This window comes from Balaenoptera physalus (assembly GCF_965194825.1).
Source record: "Balaenoptera physalus genome assembly, chromosome: 13".
NCBI classification, from domain to species: Eukaryota; Metazoa; Chordata; class Mammalia; order Artiodactyla; family Balaenopteridae; genus Balaenoptera; species Balaenoptera physalus.
The window spans coordinates 38,824,882-38,843,625 of NC_138892.1; the positions used below are offsets into that span (position 1 = coordinate 38,824,882).

At 33.3% G+C, this 18,744-nt stretch overlaps 2 protein-coding genes across 7 annotated transcripts in view; one reads left to right on the forward strand and one right to left on the reverse strand.

Annotated features, from left to right (window-relative positions):
* The window catches only part of LIN7A (lin-7 homolog A, crumbs cell polarity complex component), a 318,473-nt gene extending 301,460 nt beyond the window's left edge, over nucleotides 1–17,013 (forward strand). For 2 of the 3 annotated variants that reach the window (XM_082419000.1, XM_082419002.1), the window contains one exon: nucleotides 16,824–17,013. The gene's annotated coding sequence lies outside the window, so the exon portion shown is untranslated. Of the gene's footprint in view, nucleotides 1–14,138; nucleotides 14,175–16,823 lie in introns of all 3 variants that reach the window. The other variant, XM_082419001.1, reaches the window with a different exon arrangement.
* PTPRQ (protein tyrosine phosphatase receptor type Q) overlaps nucleotides 1,937–18,744 on the reverse strand; it is a 285,457-nt gene continuing 268,649 nt past the window's right edge. For all 4 annotated transcript variants that reach the window (XM_082418813.1, XM_082418812.1, XM_082418810.1 and 1 more), the window contains 6 exons: nucleotides 17,170–17,304; nucleotides 16,809–16,934; nucleotides 15,842–15,990; nucleotides 12,365–12,500; nucleotides 7,113–7,236; nucleotides 1,937–6,861 (listed from right to left, as the gene is read on the reverse strand). In XM_082418813.1, the coding sequence (XP_082274939.1) occupies nucleotides 6,824–6,861; nucleotides 7,113–7,236; nucleotides 12,365–12,500; nucleotides 15,842–15,990; nucleotides 16,809–16,934; nucleotides 17,170–17,304 (708 nt within the window). In that variant the 3' untranslated portion in view covers nucleotides 1,937–6,823. The remainder of the gene's footprint in view (nucleotides 6,862–7,112; nucleotides 7,237–12,364; nucleotides 12,501–15,841; nucleotides 15,991–16,808; nucleotides 16,935–17,169; nucleotides 17,305–18,744) is intronic.

Here is an 18,744-nt window from a genome sequence, read left to right on the forward strand (position 1 = left end):
TAATGTTTAAGACACCAATTTTAGAGCTTTGGGAATGGAGTAAATAAATAACAAAGTAAGTAAATATTTCTCTCCGTATTACCCTCATTCAAGCAGGAGAGCAGGATACTTTGATAGATTCGTGAAAATAGTCCATAAACATTTAAGTCATTGTTATAAATTATTAAAGTTTAAATTGTACTTTTAAAATTATGAAATATTTCAAACACAAAACTTTAGAGAATAATATAGTTTTTACTCATTATTTAATTTTAACAAATCTGTGTTGCTACATATGCTTTAAACTTTAAAACAAAATTTACAAATGCATTTGAAACTCTTGTGGATCCTCTTGATTTCCTGGCAATCCATCTTCTCCCTGCATTCCTCCCACGTCAGAGGAAGCCATGATTCTGATGCCAGTACTTACATTACCATTTATGATTTTATGTATGTACTATAATGAATGGATCCATAAAAATATGTACTACTTGTATTTTAAAAACATATGAATAGCATTCTGTAAATACTTAACTATTTTTCATTGTTATTCTATTTTTAATCAACTTTATTGAATTATAATTTACATGGAAAAAATGCATTCACTGTATGTACACAACTTAAAGCATTTTGACAAATGAATATACCTGTATAAATAACACTCCATTCAAGATACAGAACACTTTCATCACCCCCCTAAAGTTGCCTTTTGTCCATTGCAGTTGATTCCCCACATATATACCACACTCCAGGTAATCACTGATTTGATCTCCATCACTCTAGATTAGTTTGACCTGCTCCAGAACTACATCTGAATGGATTCTTACAGTATGTATTCCCTTGTATCTGTCTTCTTTCACTCAGTATAATGTTTTTGAAGATTTTCCCTGTTCTCTTGTGTATCAATAGTTCATTTCTATTTTATTGTCAAAAAATACCACAACTTATTTGTTCATTCCTGCTGATGGGTATTTGGACTCTTTCCATTTTTGGCCATTATGAATAAAACTACTAAGAGCACCATTAATACAAGTCCTTTTCTGGAAATATATTTTAATTTCTCTTGGATAAATGACTAGGAGTGGTAATGCTGGGTAATATGGCAATAGGGTATTATCTTTATAAGAAACTACCAAACTGTTTTCCAAAGTGATTGTACCATATACCATGCAGTTCCAGCTGCTCAAATTCCATGCTGGGATGACTTGATATTACCAGTCATTTTAACTTTAATCATTCTATTAGTATGGTTACTTCATTCTGATTTTTATTTGCATTTCCTTGATGACTAATGATGTTGAGTACCTTTTCCTGTATTGGCCATTTATATGTGTGTGTGCGTGTGTGTATTATTCTGTAAATATATATGTATTCTGGATACCATTCCCAGGACTTGCATCTTGTCACATTTATTGTGAATATTTTCTCCCATTCTCTTCAGCCTGTGGCTTGACTTTTCATTTTCTTAATAGTGTCTTTTAAAGAGAAGAATGTTGTAATTTTGGTGAAGTACAATGTCAGTTTTTTCTTTTATATTTTATTTCTTTGTATTCTAAGAAATCTTTGCCTGTCCCAAAGTCATGAGGATTTTCATACTTTTTTCTTTTCTTTTTTTTTTTTTTAAGATGACAGGTTTTTTTTTCTTTTTTTAACTTTGCGTTTATTTATTTTATTTGTTTATTTATTTATGGCTGTGTTGGGTCTTTGTTTCTGTGCGAGGGCTTTCTCTAGTTGCGGCAAGTGGGGGCCACTCTTCATCGCGGTGTGCGGGCCTCTCACTATTGCGGCCTCTCTTGTTGCGGAGCACAAGCTCCAGACGCGCAGGCTCAGTAGCTGTGGCTCACGGGCCTAGTTGCTCCGTGGCATGTGGGATCTTCCCAGACCAGGGCTTGAACCCGTGTCCCCTGCATTGGCAGGCAGATTCTCAACCACTGCGCCACCAGGGAAGCTCCATACTTTTTTTCTATAAGCTTTATAGTTTTAGCTTTTATACTTAGATCTGTGTTGCATTTCAAGTTAATTTTTGTATTTGTTATATGGGCTAGAGATGAAGGTTCATGTTTTTCCAAATGGGCATCCAGTTGTTCCAACACTGTTTATTGGAAAGACTATCTTTTCCCCATTGAATTACATTGTCACCTTTGTTGACAACTAATTGACCAACTGTGTGAGAATTTATTTTTTTACTTTCTATTTTTTATTTTAATGGAAATGCTATAGATGTGTAGTGTAAGTCATTCAACTGTGTTCTATTTGAATATTGTTTTGGCTATTCTAGACCCATTGCATCATTTCTATATAAATTGTAAAAACAAGTTTATTGATTTCTAGAAAAAAAGCCTTATGGGATTAAGATTGATATTCCATTTAATCCGTACATCAGTATGAGGAGAACTGACTTCTCAGCAACATTGAGTTTTGAGTTCATGGATATGCATTTTTAAAAATTTGTCTTCTTTAATTCTTCTCATCAGTATTGTTTTTAGTGTATGAGTCTTGCATATACTTTGTTAAATTTATTCTAAGCATTTCATGTTTATGGATGCTGTTGTTAATGGTATTTTTAATTGCAGTTTCCAGTTCATTGATTAATATGTAGAGATAAAATTGATTTTTGTATCTTGATCTTCTATCCTGTAACCTTTTTAAAGCTATTTATTATACCTAGTGGCTTTTTCTCTTTTGTAGCTTTTTCAGGAATTTCCTCATACATAATTATACTCTCTACTCATATAGACAATTTTTTCTCTTCATTTACAAACCTTATTCCTTTTCTTCCTTTCTTTTTTTTTTTTTTTTTTTTTTGCCTTATTGTAATGGCTAGAAACACCAGTACAGTGTTGAATATAAGTTGTGAAAGTGGGCGTTTTTGCTTTTTTCTTGCTCTTAGGATGAAGGCCTTTAATATTTCACCATGACATTAGCTCTAGTTTTTTTGTATTTGCCCTTAATCAGGTTTAGGAGGTAATTTGAGCACTTTGAATATGTCATTCCATTGTCAGTTGGCTTGCATTGTTTCTGAATAGAAGCCAGCATATTTTCTTATATTTGAACATCTCAATAGCTCTCTATTTTCTTTGTTGCCTTTAAAATTTTTATCTTTATCATTGGCTTTCAGTAACTTGTGATACTGAAATGCAGCTTCCATCTTTACTAAATGTGGTCTCTTAGGATATGCAGCTTCCATCTTTACTAAATGTGGTCTCTGGCACATCTGTTAAGCTTTCATTATATTTATCTGTAATATGGGACACTGCAGATCTTAGAGGATTTCGTAAGGATTAATCAGGATGATGGGTGTAAAAGTATTCTGAAAAGTTTATAATTTACTAAAATGACTTCTCAATCTAATACTTTTAGTAAAAATTAAAATAATTTAAGCTTGTGATTCTAAAGAAACATAATCTCATTAACAAGGGAGAATAATGCTTTTCATCACCTTCTACTAAGTTACAGTTTTATTTTCAAATGACCGTATTGTAGACAGTGATTTAGTATGTCCATTTGAAACACCTGAAATGGAAATTTTCTTGATTTGTTTTCTAAATCACAATTTGTTATTTGTTTATCTATTCACTTTAGTCCAACATTCCTTGAGAACGCTCTTAATCATTCATGAAAAACAAAGCATCAGTGGTTTTATTTAGCAGAAATCAGTATATCTGCCATAATTTTCTCTTTAACGTTTGCATATGAAACAGACATACAAACATGGAATTAATATCACAAATACAATACAGTCTTATAATGGGGTGCATTATCTTACTGATAAATATTACATACTGTCCAACCTGGGAAAAAAATTATCTTAACTTTGTAGAGTTCTTTGTACTTTTTGAAACACCTTCATATGTGTGATCTGATCTATTCCTTAGAACATCTTCATGAACTGATGGGTATATGAGTTTCGATTCCAAATGGAAGCTCTATGCATATTCATGATGTCATTTACCATGAAATATTACTTGTCCTAAGAAGGCAAGCTGTTTTGTCAAGATTATGCTTTATGAACTTTTTTATCCCACATTTTCACTTTTTAATATCATTCAGTTGAGAATTTCAGATCATTTTGTGTTACTGGCATCATCAAAAACTTTACTGTAAGTTTTCTAAAAGTTGAACTACAAAAGTGGACCTATCACAGTAATGTCATGGACGTGTAGAGTAGTTTGCTGAACTTAAATTTCATTTTTAAAATCTAGTGTTTGGTACCAGATGTGAAGAGTGAATCACCATCTCCTTTATGAAGAGGGAAAGGTTTAATTAGCTTTTTCAAAAGTCTTATTACACATTTCAACCTATAAAGTGAAAGAAGAAAATTCTGTGTTTTAAAGCAGGATGAAAGTAGAGGTGATACCCACAGCTGCTCTCGTTTCTGGCAAACCATTCTGAGAGGCTCCAGTTTCATTTGGTTCAGATAAAACACATGTTGCTCATTTATTGTACATATGCTTCAAAGTATTTTGACAAATCTGATCTAAAAATGTTACAGATGTTCTTCATTATTTTAATTTGCACTTAGTAGCCACCTATAAAAATTTGGCTGTGAACTAGCATTTTCACAATATAATTAAGAGAAAATTTAGTCAACACTAATATGTGTTTCAATTCAGTTTCAGTTACAGTTTTGTGATACAGCTAGTGAGCTATACACATTTAACAGGTGCTCTGTTATGTTTTTGATAACGAAGACAAATCTTTTTTAACATGTTTCAAATAATTTCAGGTGGAAATAAAATTATTCTGATCCTGTCTTTTAGAGATTTGCTATTCAGTGTATGGCCCGAGCTCAGGCAGCAATATTATTACTTGAGTACTTTCTAGAAATGAAGAATCTTAGGTGCTATCCTGGACCTACTGAAGCAGAATCTGCATTTTACCACAATCCGCAGATGATTTGTATACACATTAAAGATTGATAAGCACTCTTTTAGAGGAGGACTTATAGTAAAACTTTTTTTATATGCACACACATGCATATACACATGGGTCAACTCTATTCTGTACTCTCTGTTTTATATAGATATTATAGAAAATGGACTGGCTTGTGGATTGAAGGATTTATTTTCTTACCATTTAATACATTTAAAAGTAGACTCACCAGTACTTTCCACAGGCTGTTATCTGTCTTCCATGAATACAAAAACCCACATTAATAAGTACTGGCTTACCACTCATTTTCAATGACTGACACGTGAAGCAAACTGAAAAACTTGTCACTCAAACTTGAATCTTTTAGAGTTTTCATCATTTCTTATTGTTTTCTGTAACTTTCTATAGAGTAAACTTTTTGGTTGGAACACTAATGGATTGTATTTATTTACACACCCTTGCCATAAAAAACAGAAAGCAGGATTGCCTGTAAGACTAAAGGAGTTAATTTCTTGCATAATAAGTTTGATTTTAAAATTACTGTCTTTGGATACCTTGGGAAATTATTATATCTTAATTATTTATACACATTATATTACTATATTGTACTTATACTTCATTATGTTAAGATAACTATTAATTATATCTTAATATGTGATACAAAATCAAATTTATGTTTATAAGGACCTCTGAAATCATGCTGCAGAGTGACTCAGTTCCTTAAAATTCAATTTTATTGGCCATCACTTTTTCTATATGTATATTCCAGCAGAAATAAGTATAAGATATGATTCTTACCATAAAAGAAATAAGATAATTAATACTATTTTATGACCCTTAATTGAAATCTATGACAAAATAATTTCATATAGTTCAAAACTTACTTTGTACATTGTTACTGTCTAACAAAAAGGAGGGTGAATTATTTTCTTTTAAAAAAAATCTCTAATTTGCTACAGTCTGGTTAATTTCTTTGTGTTCAGTTCCACCTAATACACTCCTCAATGATCAGCCTTGGGAAATGAAATAAAGACCATTTTATGTAATCTATTCGGAAGTCTCTGGTTGGCACCACAGCAGCACATCATTGGTTTATGACCTTGTAACACATTACATTTTTATTACTGTTTTCATACATTTCTGCTGAAGAAACCCTTCAAAATTGTTATTAGGTTGCATACATATCTAATGGACAAATACTGATACATTTAACTATGTATTCAAATATACAATATAGTGGTACAGCTTGTTCCTGAAAATGTACAAATGCAGACAGGCTAGAAAAGTACTCGACAACTTCACATGAGCAATTGCACTGTTTAATTTGTCCTTTTGTTTTTCAAACTAAAGATTACAATGCAATTGAAATAGCCCTAAGTGCACCCGAAGAGCTACTGTGTGTTGTATAAAGGCTAAGTAACGCCAGCAGTGTCAGGGGGTTACTGTTCAGCTGTTCGAGATCATGAGATGATATCTCAGCACTCATAAAACAGGGGATTCAAAACACAGGGGCATACATGGAAGTACAGATCATTATGACAGTCCTGGAAGTTATCCACGAGAAAAGTCAACACCCTGGAGGCCAAAATAACACTACTGAATCAACATTTACAACTTTTGTTCAAGATCAAATCCAATATGTAGGGAAAATTCACATTGAAACATTAACGTAAATATAATATTAATTTTATATTTGGCTCATTCCCAAAATACAGAAGACTTCAAAAATCTCTGGGATATCTCTTCTTAAACATTTTACATGTATAATATTTATTCTGTACAAAACAGATAACTATCCTGAATTAGCTATTTCCTAGAACTATTCATAAAATGTCAATCCATTTAGTAAGGCACAGTGAGGGAAGCGTAGAGATTTATTTAAGGTTGCACATTTCAATTCAGAAGAGTAAGGGGGTATTTTGGCCCCTGGGATTTGAAAATATCTTCCAGTTGTAATCTTTGGTCTGAACATTTACATGGTGGTTTCTTCCCATTCAAGCTCAACATCACCTATAACATAAAGTAACATGTCACAAGAGAGAATTGAAGTTAACAGTTCAAAAGATTTAAATGCTTCATGACAAAAATATAGTGTACCTGGAAAGGCTATTATCCTAACTTGGATTAGAGAGAAATTAAAAAATTGATATGTGTGCTAGCCAAGCTTCTAAAACATTTTCAACGTATGGTTATTATTAAATTAATGCTCCTGCTATAGGTGGTAAACTAGTAGTAAATTGATATACATTGCCTCTGTTTACCTTCCATGGCGTCCAAAGAGTCCATCTTTTGAAGTGCTGAATAGTTAACAAAGCAGATGGGCTGATTACTTCCTTTACTTGATAAGAGATCCAGAACGCACTGATGTAAAAAGATATACTGTGCCTAGACACCAAAGAAAGGAAAGGATGGTTAAATAAATGGACGGGGTAGGGATTTTCTTATAAGGGGGGGCTATACTTTTACAGTGAAAAGTAATATTGAATTCAACAAATGTTAAATAGCTAAGTTAGAGGCACAGAATTTACCATGAATATAAATGATTTTTTATCATTTCAAACATAAGGTTTGCTAAATTCCTGTGGCTTTTTGTAGTTTCCAGTTTTTTAAAATACTTGTCATTAAATACTAAGTGTTCATATGTTCTTTCTTTCTGTAATTTTAAAAAGTAGCAAATTATTTAAATTTGTTTATAAGTTTCCTTTTTCCTGTTAGGCATAATTGAGTAATTTTTCTTATAAATACTTTTCTTGTTAGAATGGCTGTTGGAATGCAGATATTAAATTTACTTTCAAAAGCTGTGACTGAGCATATCTACACACCATCAGCATATTTAAAATGTTTAACAATTCTGTTAATCACCCAACATTTGGCCTACTTAATGTCAAGGATCTGGTCTCTATTTGTAAATACAAGGCAGGACTCCTAACATTTCATCTAAAGTTCGGATTAAATTCAATACCATCTGGGTTCCTTAAGTTTATTCAATATAATTCAATAACCTGTTAGCATTTCTGGGTTTGGACTTTCCCAAAGGTAGTTAAGGTTACAGTCATAGAAAAGCACCCTCATTTTTACAAAGGGAAGGTACCTGAAGTTAAAGGAATATAACCAAATGTTTAAGATTCACACACACACACACACACACACACACACACACACAACAGACATACTGACAACTGATTTAAATAGAATGTCCTCTAAAGTGACCATCTTAAGAAGTTATATTCATATCTATTGGTACTATACCTCAAAACCTTTTTGGAACTTCTCCACTGAAACTGTCTCTAGAGATTGTTGGTCATTATTAGGAATACCTATTTCTTCGTGGAGTACAAAATGTTTCCACACACATCTCATCACTGTCAGTTCTATGAGGACAGAACTCTGTCATATTCACTGCTATATTCCCATTGCGTGTAATAGTGCCTGGAATGTGGTAGTTGCGTAATGAATGTTTGTTTCTTTACCATTTAAGGACAGACTTGATTTGGAGAACATTCAGAAGTCATTAGGGATCAAGTTTGTAAGGTGGATGATCAAGTTACATAATTCAGTTTTGGTAAGAAATGAAGGATTGTTATAAGGTAATAAAAATTCTATTGAAATTGATGTTAAATTTCTTCTCAAGGTAATTCCAAATGAGTATTTTAAAATATACACTGCACAGTGAATAACATTATTGGCAGAGATATATTGACATGGTATAATTTCTTTGAAAACAACAGTCATTTAAATTTATGAGTTCTGGTATTTAAAAAAAAACACATTTGAATTTGAAGTCACATTTGATATGTGAAACTTCTGACTGTCCCAATCTCATCTTTCTCCTCTGGAAAGAATGATGGGTGTAAACTCTGCCAGCAGGGCAGGCTGAGCTCCACAAGGCAGTACTACATTTTCCAAGATCCCTCTGCCGTGGTGTGTTATTGCCAAAGAGGCAGTGAAGAGTTCAGTTCCAGTTTCTACCCTAGATAGTCCTGTTATCTTAAGAATTAAACTTTTCTGATGTTCAGTTTCCTCATCTGGGGGATCAGAAAAGCTATGTTGTGAGATTTAAGGCCAGCCATATATATATGTTGCTGGCAAAAAACTAGGCACCAAAAATATATTATTCTTTTTTCTTCTACCTCAGGAGTTTACATCAGTCAATTTTCAAGAGAACCAGAGCAGGAAAGGGATTCATCCAGATTAATCCTTTTTTGAGGCAGGAATAGTATCTCAGGATATTATCTCACTGCAGAGTATTCTCTCAGAAAGCTCTTTCACATCTCTTGGGGCTGCTGTGAGCTGTGTTTTGGTAGACAGTGAAAGAACTTTAGGTTCTCTCCAGGGTCTGGGCCCTCTGGTGTCTTTTAGTGGTGATATATTGCTGAGGTTCCCGCCTCCCCACCCCTGGCCATGGCTACTGTAGTATGTGCTGAGACAGCATTCTTCACAGAAATTGGAATCATTCCCAAGTGCAAGAGAAGAAACTAAGAAACCACTCTTGTGCAAGGCAATGCTGGTTTATAAGGACTGGAGCCAAGGTGTGGTCATTTTCCTTTTTTTCATCACGGAGAAAAGACGGTAAAGAGCATAGCTTCTGGGAACAAAGTCTGGTGAAAGAGACCTTTGGAGTAGCACATTTTAAGCGAGGATCTGAGAATTGTGATTTATATCGTTTACAAAATGGAGGCTAATTATTTAGTAAACATGGATGTACCTTAATTTTATAACCTCTTATGGAAGGGCTACCTATACTTTTCTTGAATATCGATGAAGATGTACTTATTTCAAACATGCCAACTAATAGTCATGACTTCTACCTATTGATTCAGTAAGTGTTTATCAGGATTTTAACAACTGCCACCTTTTTATCTTAAAAAGCAATCGGCACAACTATATTGTCAGACCTTTACTGCACGCTGGGCATTTACTGCATGCTTGGTGCTTTAGATACTTTCTCTTATTTAATACTTATAATAAACTTGTGAAAAGTGTAACACAGCTATTTTACAAAAGAGAAATAGCTCAGAGAGGTTAATTAAACAAAGTCACAAAGCCAGCAATTAGCAGGACTGGAATCTGAACTCAATTCTCTGACACCAAAATTCAGGCTCTTTTCATTCCCCTACCCAACCTGCAGCATTTTCCTCTGGCTGGTTATTCCAGCATAATGTGTATGACGTTTATAGCATATACTGAATACTGAATTGTGTGAAATTATTCACAGGCATGCTTGAACACACTCTTTACAAAGTTTGGTTCCACAAAATTGTAGAGCATGACAAAATTCGACTTGAATTCGATTTGAAGACCGAATCTAGTCTCTACAAGGAAATATCCCAATCATTTGCAGCCTCTAACCTATCCTAGAGAGCCAACCAATCTCGATCAATGCCAAGAACATTGATCACCAGTGCACATGTGTACACCCAGGGACATGGGAGGAAAATGCTAGCTATTTATTCTTATTCTCAACTAAAAATAAGAAAGAATTTTGGTTTTAATAATCATTAATGGTCGTATTGATATTGAAGCCCTTAAAAGATCTTTGGATAACAACCAGCTACATAATTGGTGGGGTCCACTACAAAATGAAAATACGAGTTTCCTTCCTCAAAAATTATTAAAGATTTTCAAAACAGTGTCAGCAAACATTAAATCAAGTGCAAGGCCCTTTTGAGCATGGAGACCCGTGAGACTGCATAGGCTGCATACCCATGAAGCCAAGCCTGGCCACAAGACATAGTCCATTTCTGAAGTTTCCTAAGGGAAGAGTGATACTTCGCTCATGTGCTCCCTTTCAGCACATAAGGGAATGCATATGGATTACAGTACCTAGTTTGACCTAGCCATCACATAATTGAAGTGGCTTAAAAAGATTCCTACAAAGAGACTGTGGATTAAAGACAGTATCTGTCAGGCAAGCACCAATGAATGACAATAAAATGGCAGCGCTGACATTTTTCATGCTCCTAGAATAACCGTCTTATAGCCATGCTGTGAGGTGAAAGCAACAACAGTGTAATCAGATCTGACAAAAAGCTAGATCACTTTTTTAAAAAATTACAAATAATTTAAAATATGTATTTAAAACCACTATTGAAACAGAATTATTTTCTGCTAAGTGTTTATTTTATCTTTTGAAAATACCTTATGATAATATGAAGCCACCACTATTAGCAAGGTTGTCAAAATTGCTTATTTGACCTTTATCTCGTGTTTTTCAATTTCTTGTGTACGCTTTATAATTTGCATAATTGCACTATCTACATTCTAAGAATAAATATATATGTATTGGAGTTGAATGCTCAAACATTTCTCCTGAAAGGGCTGTGTGTTCCTAAAGGTTTGGATGTCTCTGGTCTAGAGCAGCATCTTCCTAAGAACGTTAACGTTCCATGACATCATGGCATTTTAGGTTTGGGGGTCAAAAAGTGTTCAAGGATTTCATAGTCATATAAGTCTGGGAAATGTCCACAAGGGCTCTGTATTTATAATTGTCAATGCACATTAGTATAGAGGCTGTAATTCTAAGAAATTCTTTCTCAAACTTATTTTAGCAAAGAGCCTGTTTTCTCACACCTTTAATGACTGTAAAGCCACTTGTGTTTTCTAGTAGGTACCCTAGAAAATACCATTAAAGAAGATCTGTATATTTACTGTGAGAAAAATCTCTTGTGTATCATAAAAATATCAATCCAAAGGTATGACAGGAACATCCTATGTATTATAGTTAGACTTGGGTTTGAATTTTAGCTCTGACCTTTGAATATCACTAAATTCTTGAATATCTGCTTCCCTATTTGTAAAGCAGAGACCATAATAGCTAGTCTGTTGATTAGTTTCATTGGCCCTGCCTTACGAATAAAGAATTAAATAAGATAATACATGTAAAGGATCTAGTATAATACTTGGAACCTACTAGACACTCAACAGGGTTTTTAGTTTCATTACCATTATACCGTATGATTTTTTTAATGACAAAAATCTATATTTTAAAAATATTTTTATGTCCAAACCAGAACAACAAAACAAACAACTCCCAGTTAGCTAGTTGATGACATGCTATAACAAACATTATTAGTACTACTAATAAAAAGGGATAAATATGGACAAGTGAAATACATAGAAACCTGTAACAGTTAATAAACGTTTCCCAAATACAACTTCTAGCATGTTTACAAAAGAAATTAATTTGACTCATTTTCTACGTTTCCCAAAGGCTAAAGACAAATCCATTTTATGAATTATTTTCTATTTGCCTATCAGTATAAACAAGGTAGGATGAGTAGTCAGTAACAGTGCTGAAGGATAACTGGGGCATGTGGGTTTCAGTTCTCCTATAATCCCCATCAGCTGCCGTCCCCAAGACCCTGCCCCCACCCAGAGGTTTATAATGTAGGAAAAGAGAATGTCTGCTTTGCTAATATAGTTCAAGTCCATGTCTAACCAGATCACTGCCACTAAGATCCTCCCAGGCAGAAATTCTAGAGCTGATAACTGCTTGAAGTTTTAGATATCTTACCAGGTTTTGTACCATGCACATTCTTTCACTTCTCAGTTCAGCCACTAATCCATATATATCCACAAAATCATGATCATTTATATGTTGTGTTAAGTGGTCCAGAGCAATAAAAACTCCAGTTCTTCCAACTCCAGCACTGCAGGAAGAGTGAAATTACATGCAAATTATTCAGCAGAAAGGCTGTTCATGTTGATGGTGATGAAGAAGATAAACTATGATAGCAATAAATTATAGTTTCTTTTCTTATTTGGAGGTAAATTTTCTTTGGAGTTTCTTTGGATTTATATTGTTCCCAAGACTGTTTAGACAGAGCAAGATGATTATCATTAATACTCTGTCAAATTATTTGAGGTTTTTTTTAACCAGTTGAACTTTCCCTCTTCTTTCATAATATTTTAAGGGTTGTAGTTGGAGAAGTATGGGGAAGATTTTAAAAAATCATTGAAAATTCTTAACCCCAGAAACTTTTTATTGAATATATTTTTGGTTACCAATAGGAATGCTAAACATGAAACGTGTCAACTATAGTATTTAGCCCATATAGTACTTCCTCTGCATCACACTGATAGACTCTTGTGTGTTCTTTTCACTTTCCCTAGAATTTTCTTTTCCTTCCTATAGATAATAAAATTGGAAAGCTATTTCCTTTTAAGAAATTAGTTTTATACTGAAGGACAGGTATGTGCTCCATATAAAAAGTTAATTGATAAATCTGACAGGATTTTTTCAGAAATTCCAATTAGAAAGACAAGACTCCTAGGTACTTAAATGGTTAATAAAGGAAGTAAATCTGAAAAAAAAACATTTGAAAGGTCACCTAGTCTTAAATGTCATTTTGAACATCACAAAACTGCCATCTTTGTAGGTAAAAAATATTCTAATGTCGACAATACCTATGATTCAACCTAAGAAATAGCATTACCACATAAATCTGATCACTGTAACACATACACATATATGCCCGAACAGAGTAATCAGTCATTACATCATTCAATATATTTTGAGTGTCAGACACTGTCCTAGGCATCTGGGGTACAGTGAACAATCTGGGGGCAGTGAACAATACAAAGTCCCTGAACTTATGGAGCTTATATTCTAGAGGACGGAGAATGGTAGTCTGCCCAAAAAAGAAACATGCATAGGATATACCCAGCCGCAATAAGTGCTATGGAGAAAGATAAATTAGGTTAAGGAGATAAAAGGTGATAGGGTGGGACAGGGTCATTAGAGAAAGGTTCTCTGACAATGTGATATTTGAAAAGAAACTTGAGTAGGGTTAGGGAGTGCACCACGTGTGTACCTGGGAGAGGAGCATTGCAGCCTGAGGGCGCGGGAAGAGAACAGATCTGAGTGGGAGGGTGTTCTGTGTGTTCAAAGAAAAGCAAGGAGACCAGGGTGGGGAGAGTGTGTGAAGAGGTGATGGGGGGCAGGGATCAGAGTATTTGCTGTTGGGTTGGATGTGGAACGTGAGAGGAAGCAGGGAGTTGAGGATGAGTCTAGGGTTTCTGGACAAAGCAGAGTGGACTGCTGTTTACCAAGATGGGGATGAGAAGGAGTGAGTTTGGAGACTGATCTAAGTGTTCTGTTTTGGACACATCAAATTTTCAGAATGTTGTGGTTAAACTGGAAGTTCAATGTGTAAGTCTAAAGTTGAGGTGAGAAGTTGGGGTTGGAGATAATCATTTAGTAGACAGTTTTAAAATGATATTTTAAAATGATTATTAATATAAGCATACTTTTCCTCTGGTCTCTTTTATCTATTTAAATCACAAAGGAGGAGACTACTCTTTTTGAGGCTACAAGAGAGAAGGTACTTTTCTTTTTTAATGGAGTTTTAAATCCACTATTTTAATCCAGTGGCAGTGTATATGTAAAATATGGAGAAGCTGAAGGAAGCTTACTATCCATTGTAATCATCAATGATGGCAGTTTAAAATCAATCACTGACTTTATAAGCAAACTGTTATTCTATTTATACTATATACTGGTCTGTTAAAAATTTTATGTGTATGGAGGGGATATGGAATTGGGAGGGTAAGAATGAGGCTTTTACTTTTAATTCTATATGTTTTTAAATGTAAAAAAGATATCTCATAATGAGCAAGCATTTGTGTATTACTCTTACAATTTAAAAAATCTAAAATATTCCTGGAAAATGTAGACTCATTTAAATTACATGTTGAGTTTTTTCCTCTAAAAAAAAAAAGTTTAAAAATTGGATGGATTACTATTTTCTTACATATTTAACCACATTAATTATAGTATATTCCCATTAGAATAATTATCCATCAATTAATTTTTGGAATTATAATTAATAATCATTAATGGGTTAAAAGATATTGTTACTTAAATTTTTTTATTGTAGCAAAAGATACATAACATAAAATTTACCATTTTAACCATATTTAAGTGCACAATTCAGTGGCATTAAGCACATTCACAGTCTTGTGCAACCATCACCACTATCTGTTTCCAGAATATTTTCATCATCCCAAACAGAAGCTATGTACCTGTTAAACAGTAACTCTCCATTTCTCTCTCTCCCAAGTTCCTAGTAACCACAATTCCAGTTTCTTGTCTCTATGAACTTACCTCTTGTAGGTATCTCATATAAGTGGAATCATAAAACAGTATATTATCACCCACTTTTTCTCTAATTTACAAACTACAACTGTTGAGGAAACTCATGTTGAGATTGATTTAGATATATCATGTTAGAAATCATAAATCATATCAGTATGTCGAGAACTCTGAATTCTAAACAACTGTGAGCTTTATTTCTTTTTGTGGGGGAGTATTGGTATTTCAGTGGTATAAAATACCAGTGAAAATAAAGAGGGGAAAAATCTTAATTTATAGTCACATTCTATTTATCATGTTCAAAAAGCGAGGTCAAAGAAAGACATTTGAATAGTTTGTAAAAATTTTGAATCATGCCTGGGTTGGTCGCTTAATTTGATCTTTATTTTAAAGTTCATTTTCTTCTCTGTAAGTCAAATCTAGAAATTTGCTTTTACAAAAAAGTTTAAATTAGTATATTAGACTAATATCAGTTGAAATAATGAAGGATCAGATGTTTATTCATAAAAATCAAAAAATCCTACATGCCCACACTCATCCACTTGATGTGTAGCCACATCAAAAATGGGCTACAATTTTTTTTTTTTTTAATTTGAAGGCCTTTGAGAGGTATAATCCAGTCAAGATTTCAGGAAAATTCCTGTACCAGAATATATATTTTCCCTTGCTTTTAGACATAGTCATTACTCATTTTATCTCTGCCATCTAACCTTTTATAAAACTACATCTTGATTTGTTATAACCAGTAAAATATCTGAAAACTAAAAGCTGGATTGAATCTACATTAACATTCTGCCAGAAAATCAATGGTGTCGTGATCATAAAAAGGTCACGCTGAGTTTCAGTACCATTTCTAGTGTTTCTAGTGTTCAGAGGTTCTAAAAATCTCTCTCTTACCTGCAGTGAACAACCATAGGTGTGGTATCATGTGCTCTGCTTGCTCGAACCAACTTCACAAAGTGAACTAGAGGGGCACTGTTTTCAGGAACCCCATGCTCAGGCCAAGCAGTAAAGTTACACTGTCTAATGGTCATGCAATCCCCATGCTAGACAAAATGACATTAAAGAAACATGATAAGACAGCTGACTTCCCAGGTTTTCAAGGTGATCTTTTAAAATGACAATTTACCAAACATAAGAAACTGTGTTTTCATGATTTCCTATAAGAGAAACCTTCTACTATTGCTACAATAAAGAAAATTGCCTTTCTGTATGAATGCAAACAATGAGAAGGCTTGCAAGCAGATGATAATGTAGGGTATTTAAATTCAAATATAGTGTAACATTTTATAACACCAGAGTAGTAGACTTTGAACAATTTTGACCTAACAACTTAAGCACACTCACAAATTATTCAAAACACAGGTATAGAGTATCTGATAATGTCAGAAAGTATAAATATCCTTATATCATTTTCTGTGTTTATAGGCCTTTACGTTATATAAGTGGGATCCTATGCTGTCGCTTCTGTATTGGTTCTGGCTTAAATAGAAAATCCAATTATTAGGATGTAGACAGAGACAAGTGATTTGGGAAATTCCTGTTTTAAATCAGATATTACAGTTTCTTTAATAAAATAAGATAAACTTAGTGATCTAGTTGTTTCCTCCTTTTTCTTCCCCTGTCTACCTAAGAATTTGATATTAACTGGTTCATATGAACTTTAACTATATAATTTGGAATTAAACACAGTGACATAGATATTGAAGGCAGGTGCCAATTCAAAACTTCTATTTTGAAAATAATAGAAAAGCATTATTGAATATACAGGTATCAAGCAATATGTCTAGAAATTAATTTTACTTTAGACATTTAGAACATTCATATTTTATATCATGTTTGACTTCCCCTCCTCTTTTTTTACCCTTTCAATTTTCAGATCTCTGATGGTCCAATCTATTTGAACATCCTCCATTAGCTTTGTAATTACTATATCTCCGAAGACAGTAACTGGTTTGTTGTCCTCTGGCCAATACTGATGGCATCTGATCTGTATTCAGAGAAAAATCACCAGTCATAAGAACCATTGTTTTATATAGATATGTGTGTGTGTGTGTGTGTGTGTGTGTGTGTGTGTATATAAAAAATATCACAGTTACCGCTGCTAAGATAAAACTGCTTTATAGATGTCCAAGTCATTGATGACTCAAAGTATTAGCTAAAATTGTCACACATATATTAACACAATTGTAAAAGTTTTGTGAAAAGATTTTCAAATAACTTACCCGCCCTTTTTCAAAACACTGTGTTAGCATTACTAACGTTTTTGCTCTGGTTTCCCACACCATTCTCCAAAAATCCCCAACTGTTCCTGGTAATGGACCTTGAGTAGCAATAAATTCATTTGGACATAAGTAGCCCTAGAATGATATAATTACAACACTGAATCAATATTTACATATATATAGTATTTTTTAGTTTTTGAGCAATGTAAGAAAAACATACTAGTTGTAAGATGACCTGTTTTAAAATATTGTACATTTTTGAATGCTAAATAATTATAGATACTCAAAATTTCCAACATTAATTTTAACCTCACAATGTAATATACTATACAACTAACTGTTCTTAAAATGTATTTCTAACTCTGAATAAAGCAGTAAAGACTAAAAAATAATAATACCACTTTACGGCAGACAATATGCTAAGCATCTTATAGTTAATATTCCAATTAATTTGTTTCTTATAAAAACCTTGTGAATTAGAACTATTATTATCCTCATTTTAGAGAGGAAGATACTGACGCTAAGGAATGTGAAGTGATGTGCGGTAGGTTTCACAGTTGGTAAGGTAGTCTGAGTCCAGAGCCAGCTCTCTTACCCATTCCACTAAGTTATTGTCATATATTTAAAGATTGTGCAGATATTTTCATACTCTTTCTCCACGAAATTACTTATCTATGTAAACTATGGCATTAGTAATTATTCTCCAGAGCTCCAAACCAAGAGTAATGTGAATAATAAGAAGGTTCATTTAACTAATGTAGGACCTGAGATTTGTCTCAACCCTATTATGACAGCTCTTGTAGGTTTTATCAAGTTATTCTAAAACTCAGTCCATTCACCTGGAATGTAAGTATGCCACTTGAGTAGTATCTGTGGATTTTTCTTAAAGAAAGGTACTGTATAAATAAAATATAGTAATGAAATTACATGTATTCCAAACATCAAAATATTTTGAGGAATGAGGATTAAAGGTGAATTTTATTTTTAAATTGGAATTGTCTCAGTAGCCAGAGAATATAGTATTACACAGAATAAATAAACATTTTAAAGTTCAAGGGGCCCTAAAATCTAATCCAACCAGTTTATTTTACTTTAAAGAATAATGAGCCACTTGACGTGATTTTCCCAAAATCACCCAGTGACAGTTTCTGGGATAAAACCTTGAGTCTCTTAAATAAACTATATGCTAAAGCATTTCTATGTTTCCAGTCTCAGTTGAAATATATAATTATTTTACATTGTAAAGGTTTTTTTTTTTTAGGTTAAAAAAGTAATACATAGTCAATGTAGAATGTTTGGAAAATTCAGAAAAATACATAATAGAATGTGGAATTAATCTGTAATCTCACTATCCAGAATGAAGCACCATTAATATTTTAGTCACTTTCTCTACAGACTTTTTAAATATGCACATTCCTCCATTCAAATAATATTTATGAATGTCTACTGTGTGTCAGGCACTATTCCAGGAGCTGAGGATTCATCACTGACTAAAATTCCTACTCTCATTTGTCTTATATTCTAGTTAGGGGAAATAGACATTAAGCCTATTAATAAGTCTATTAAATAAACAAT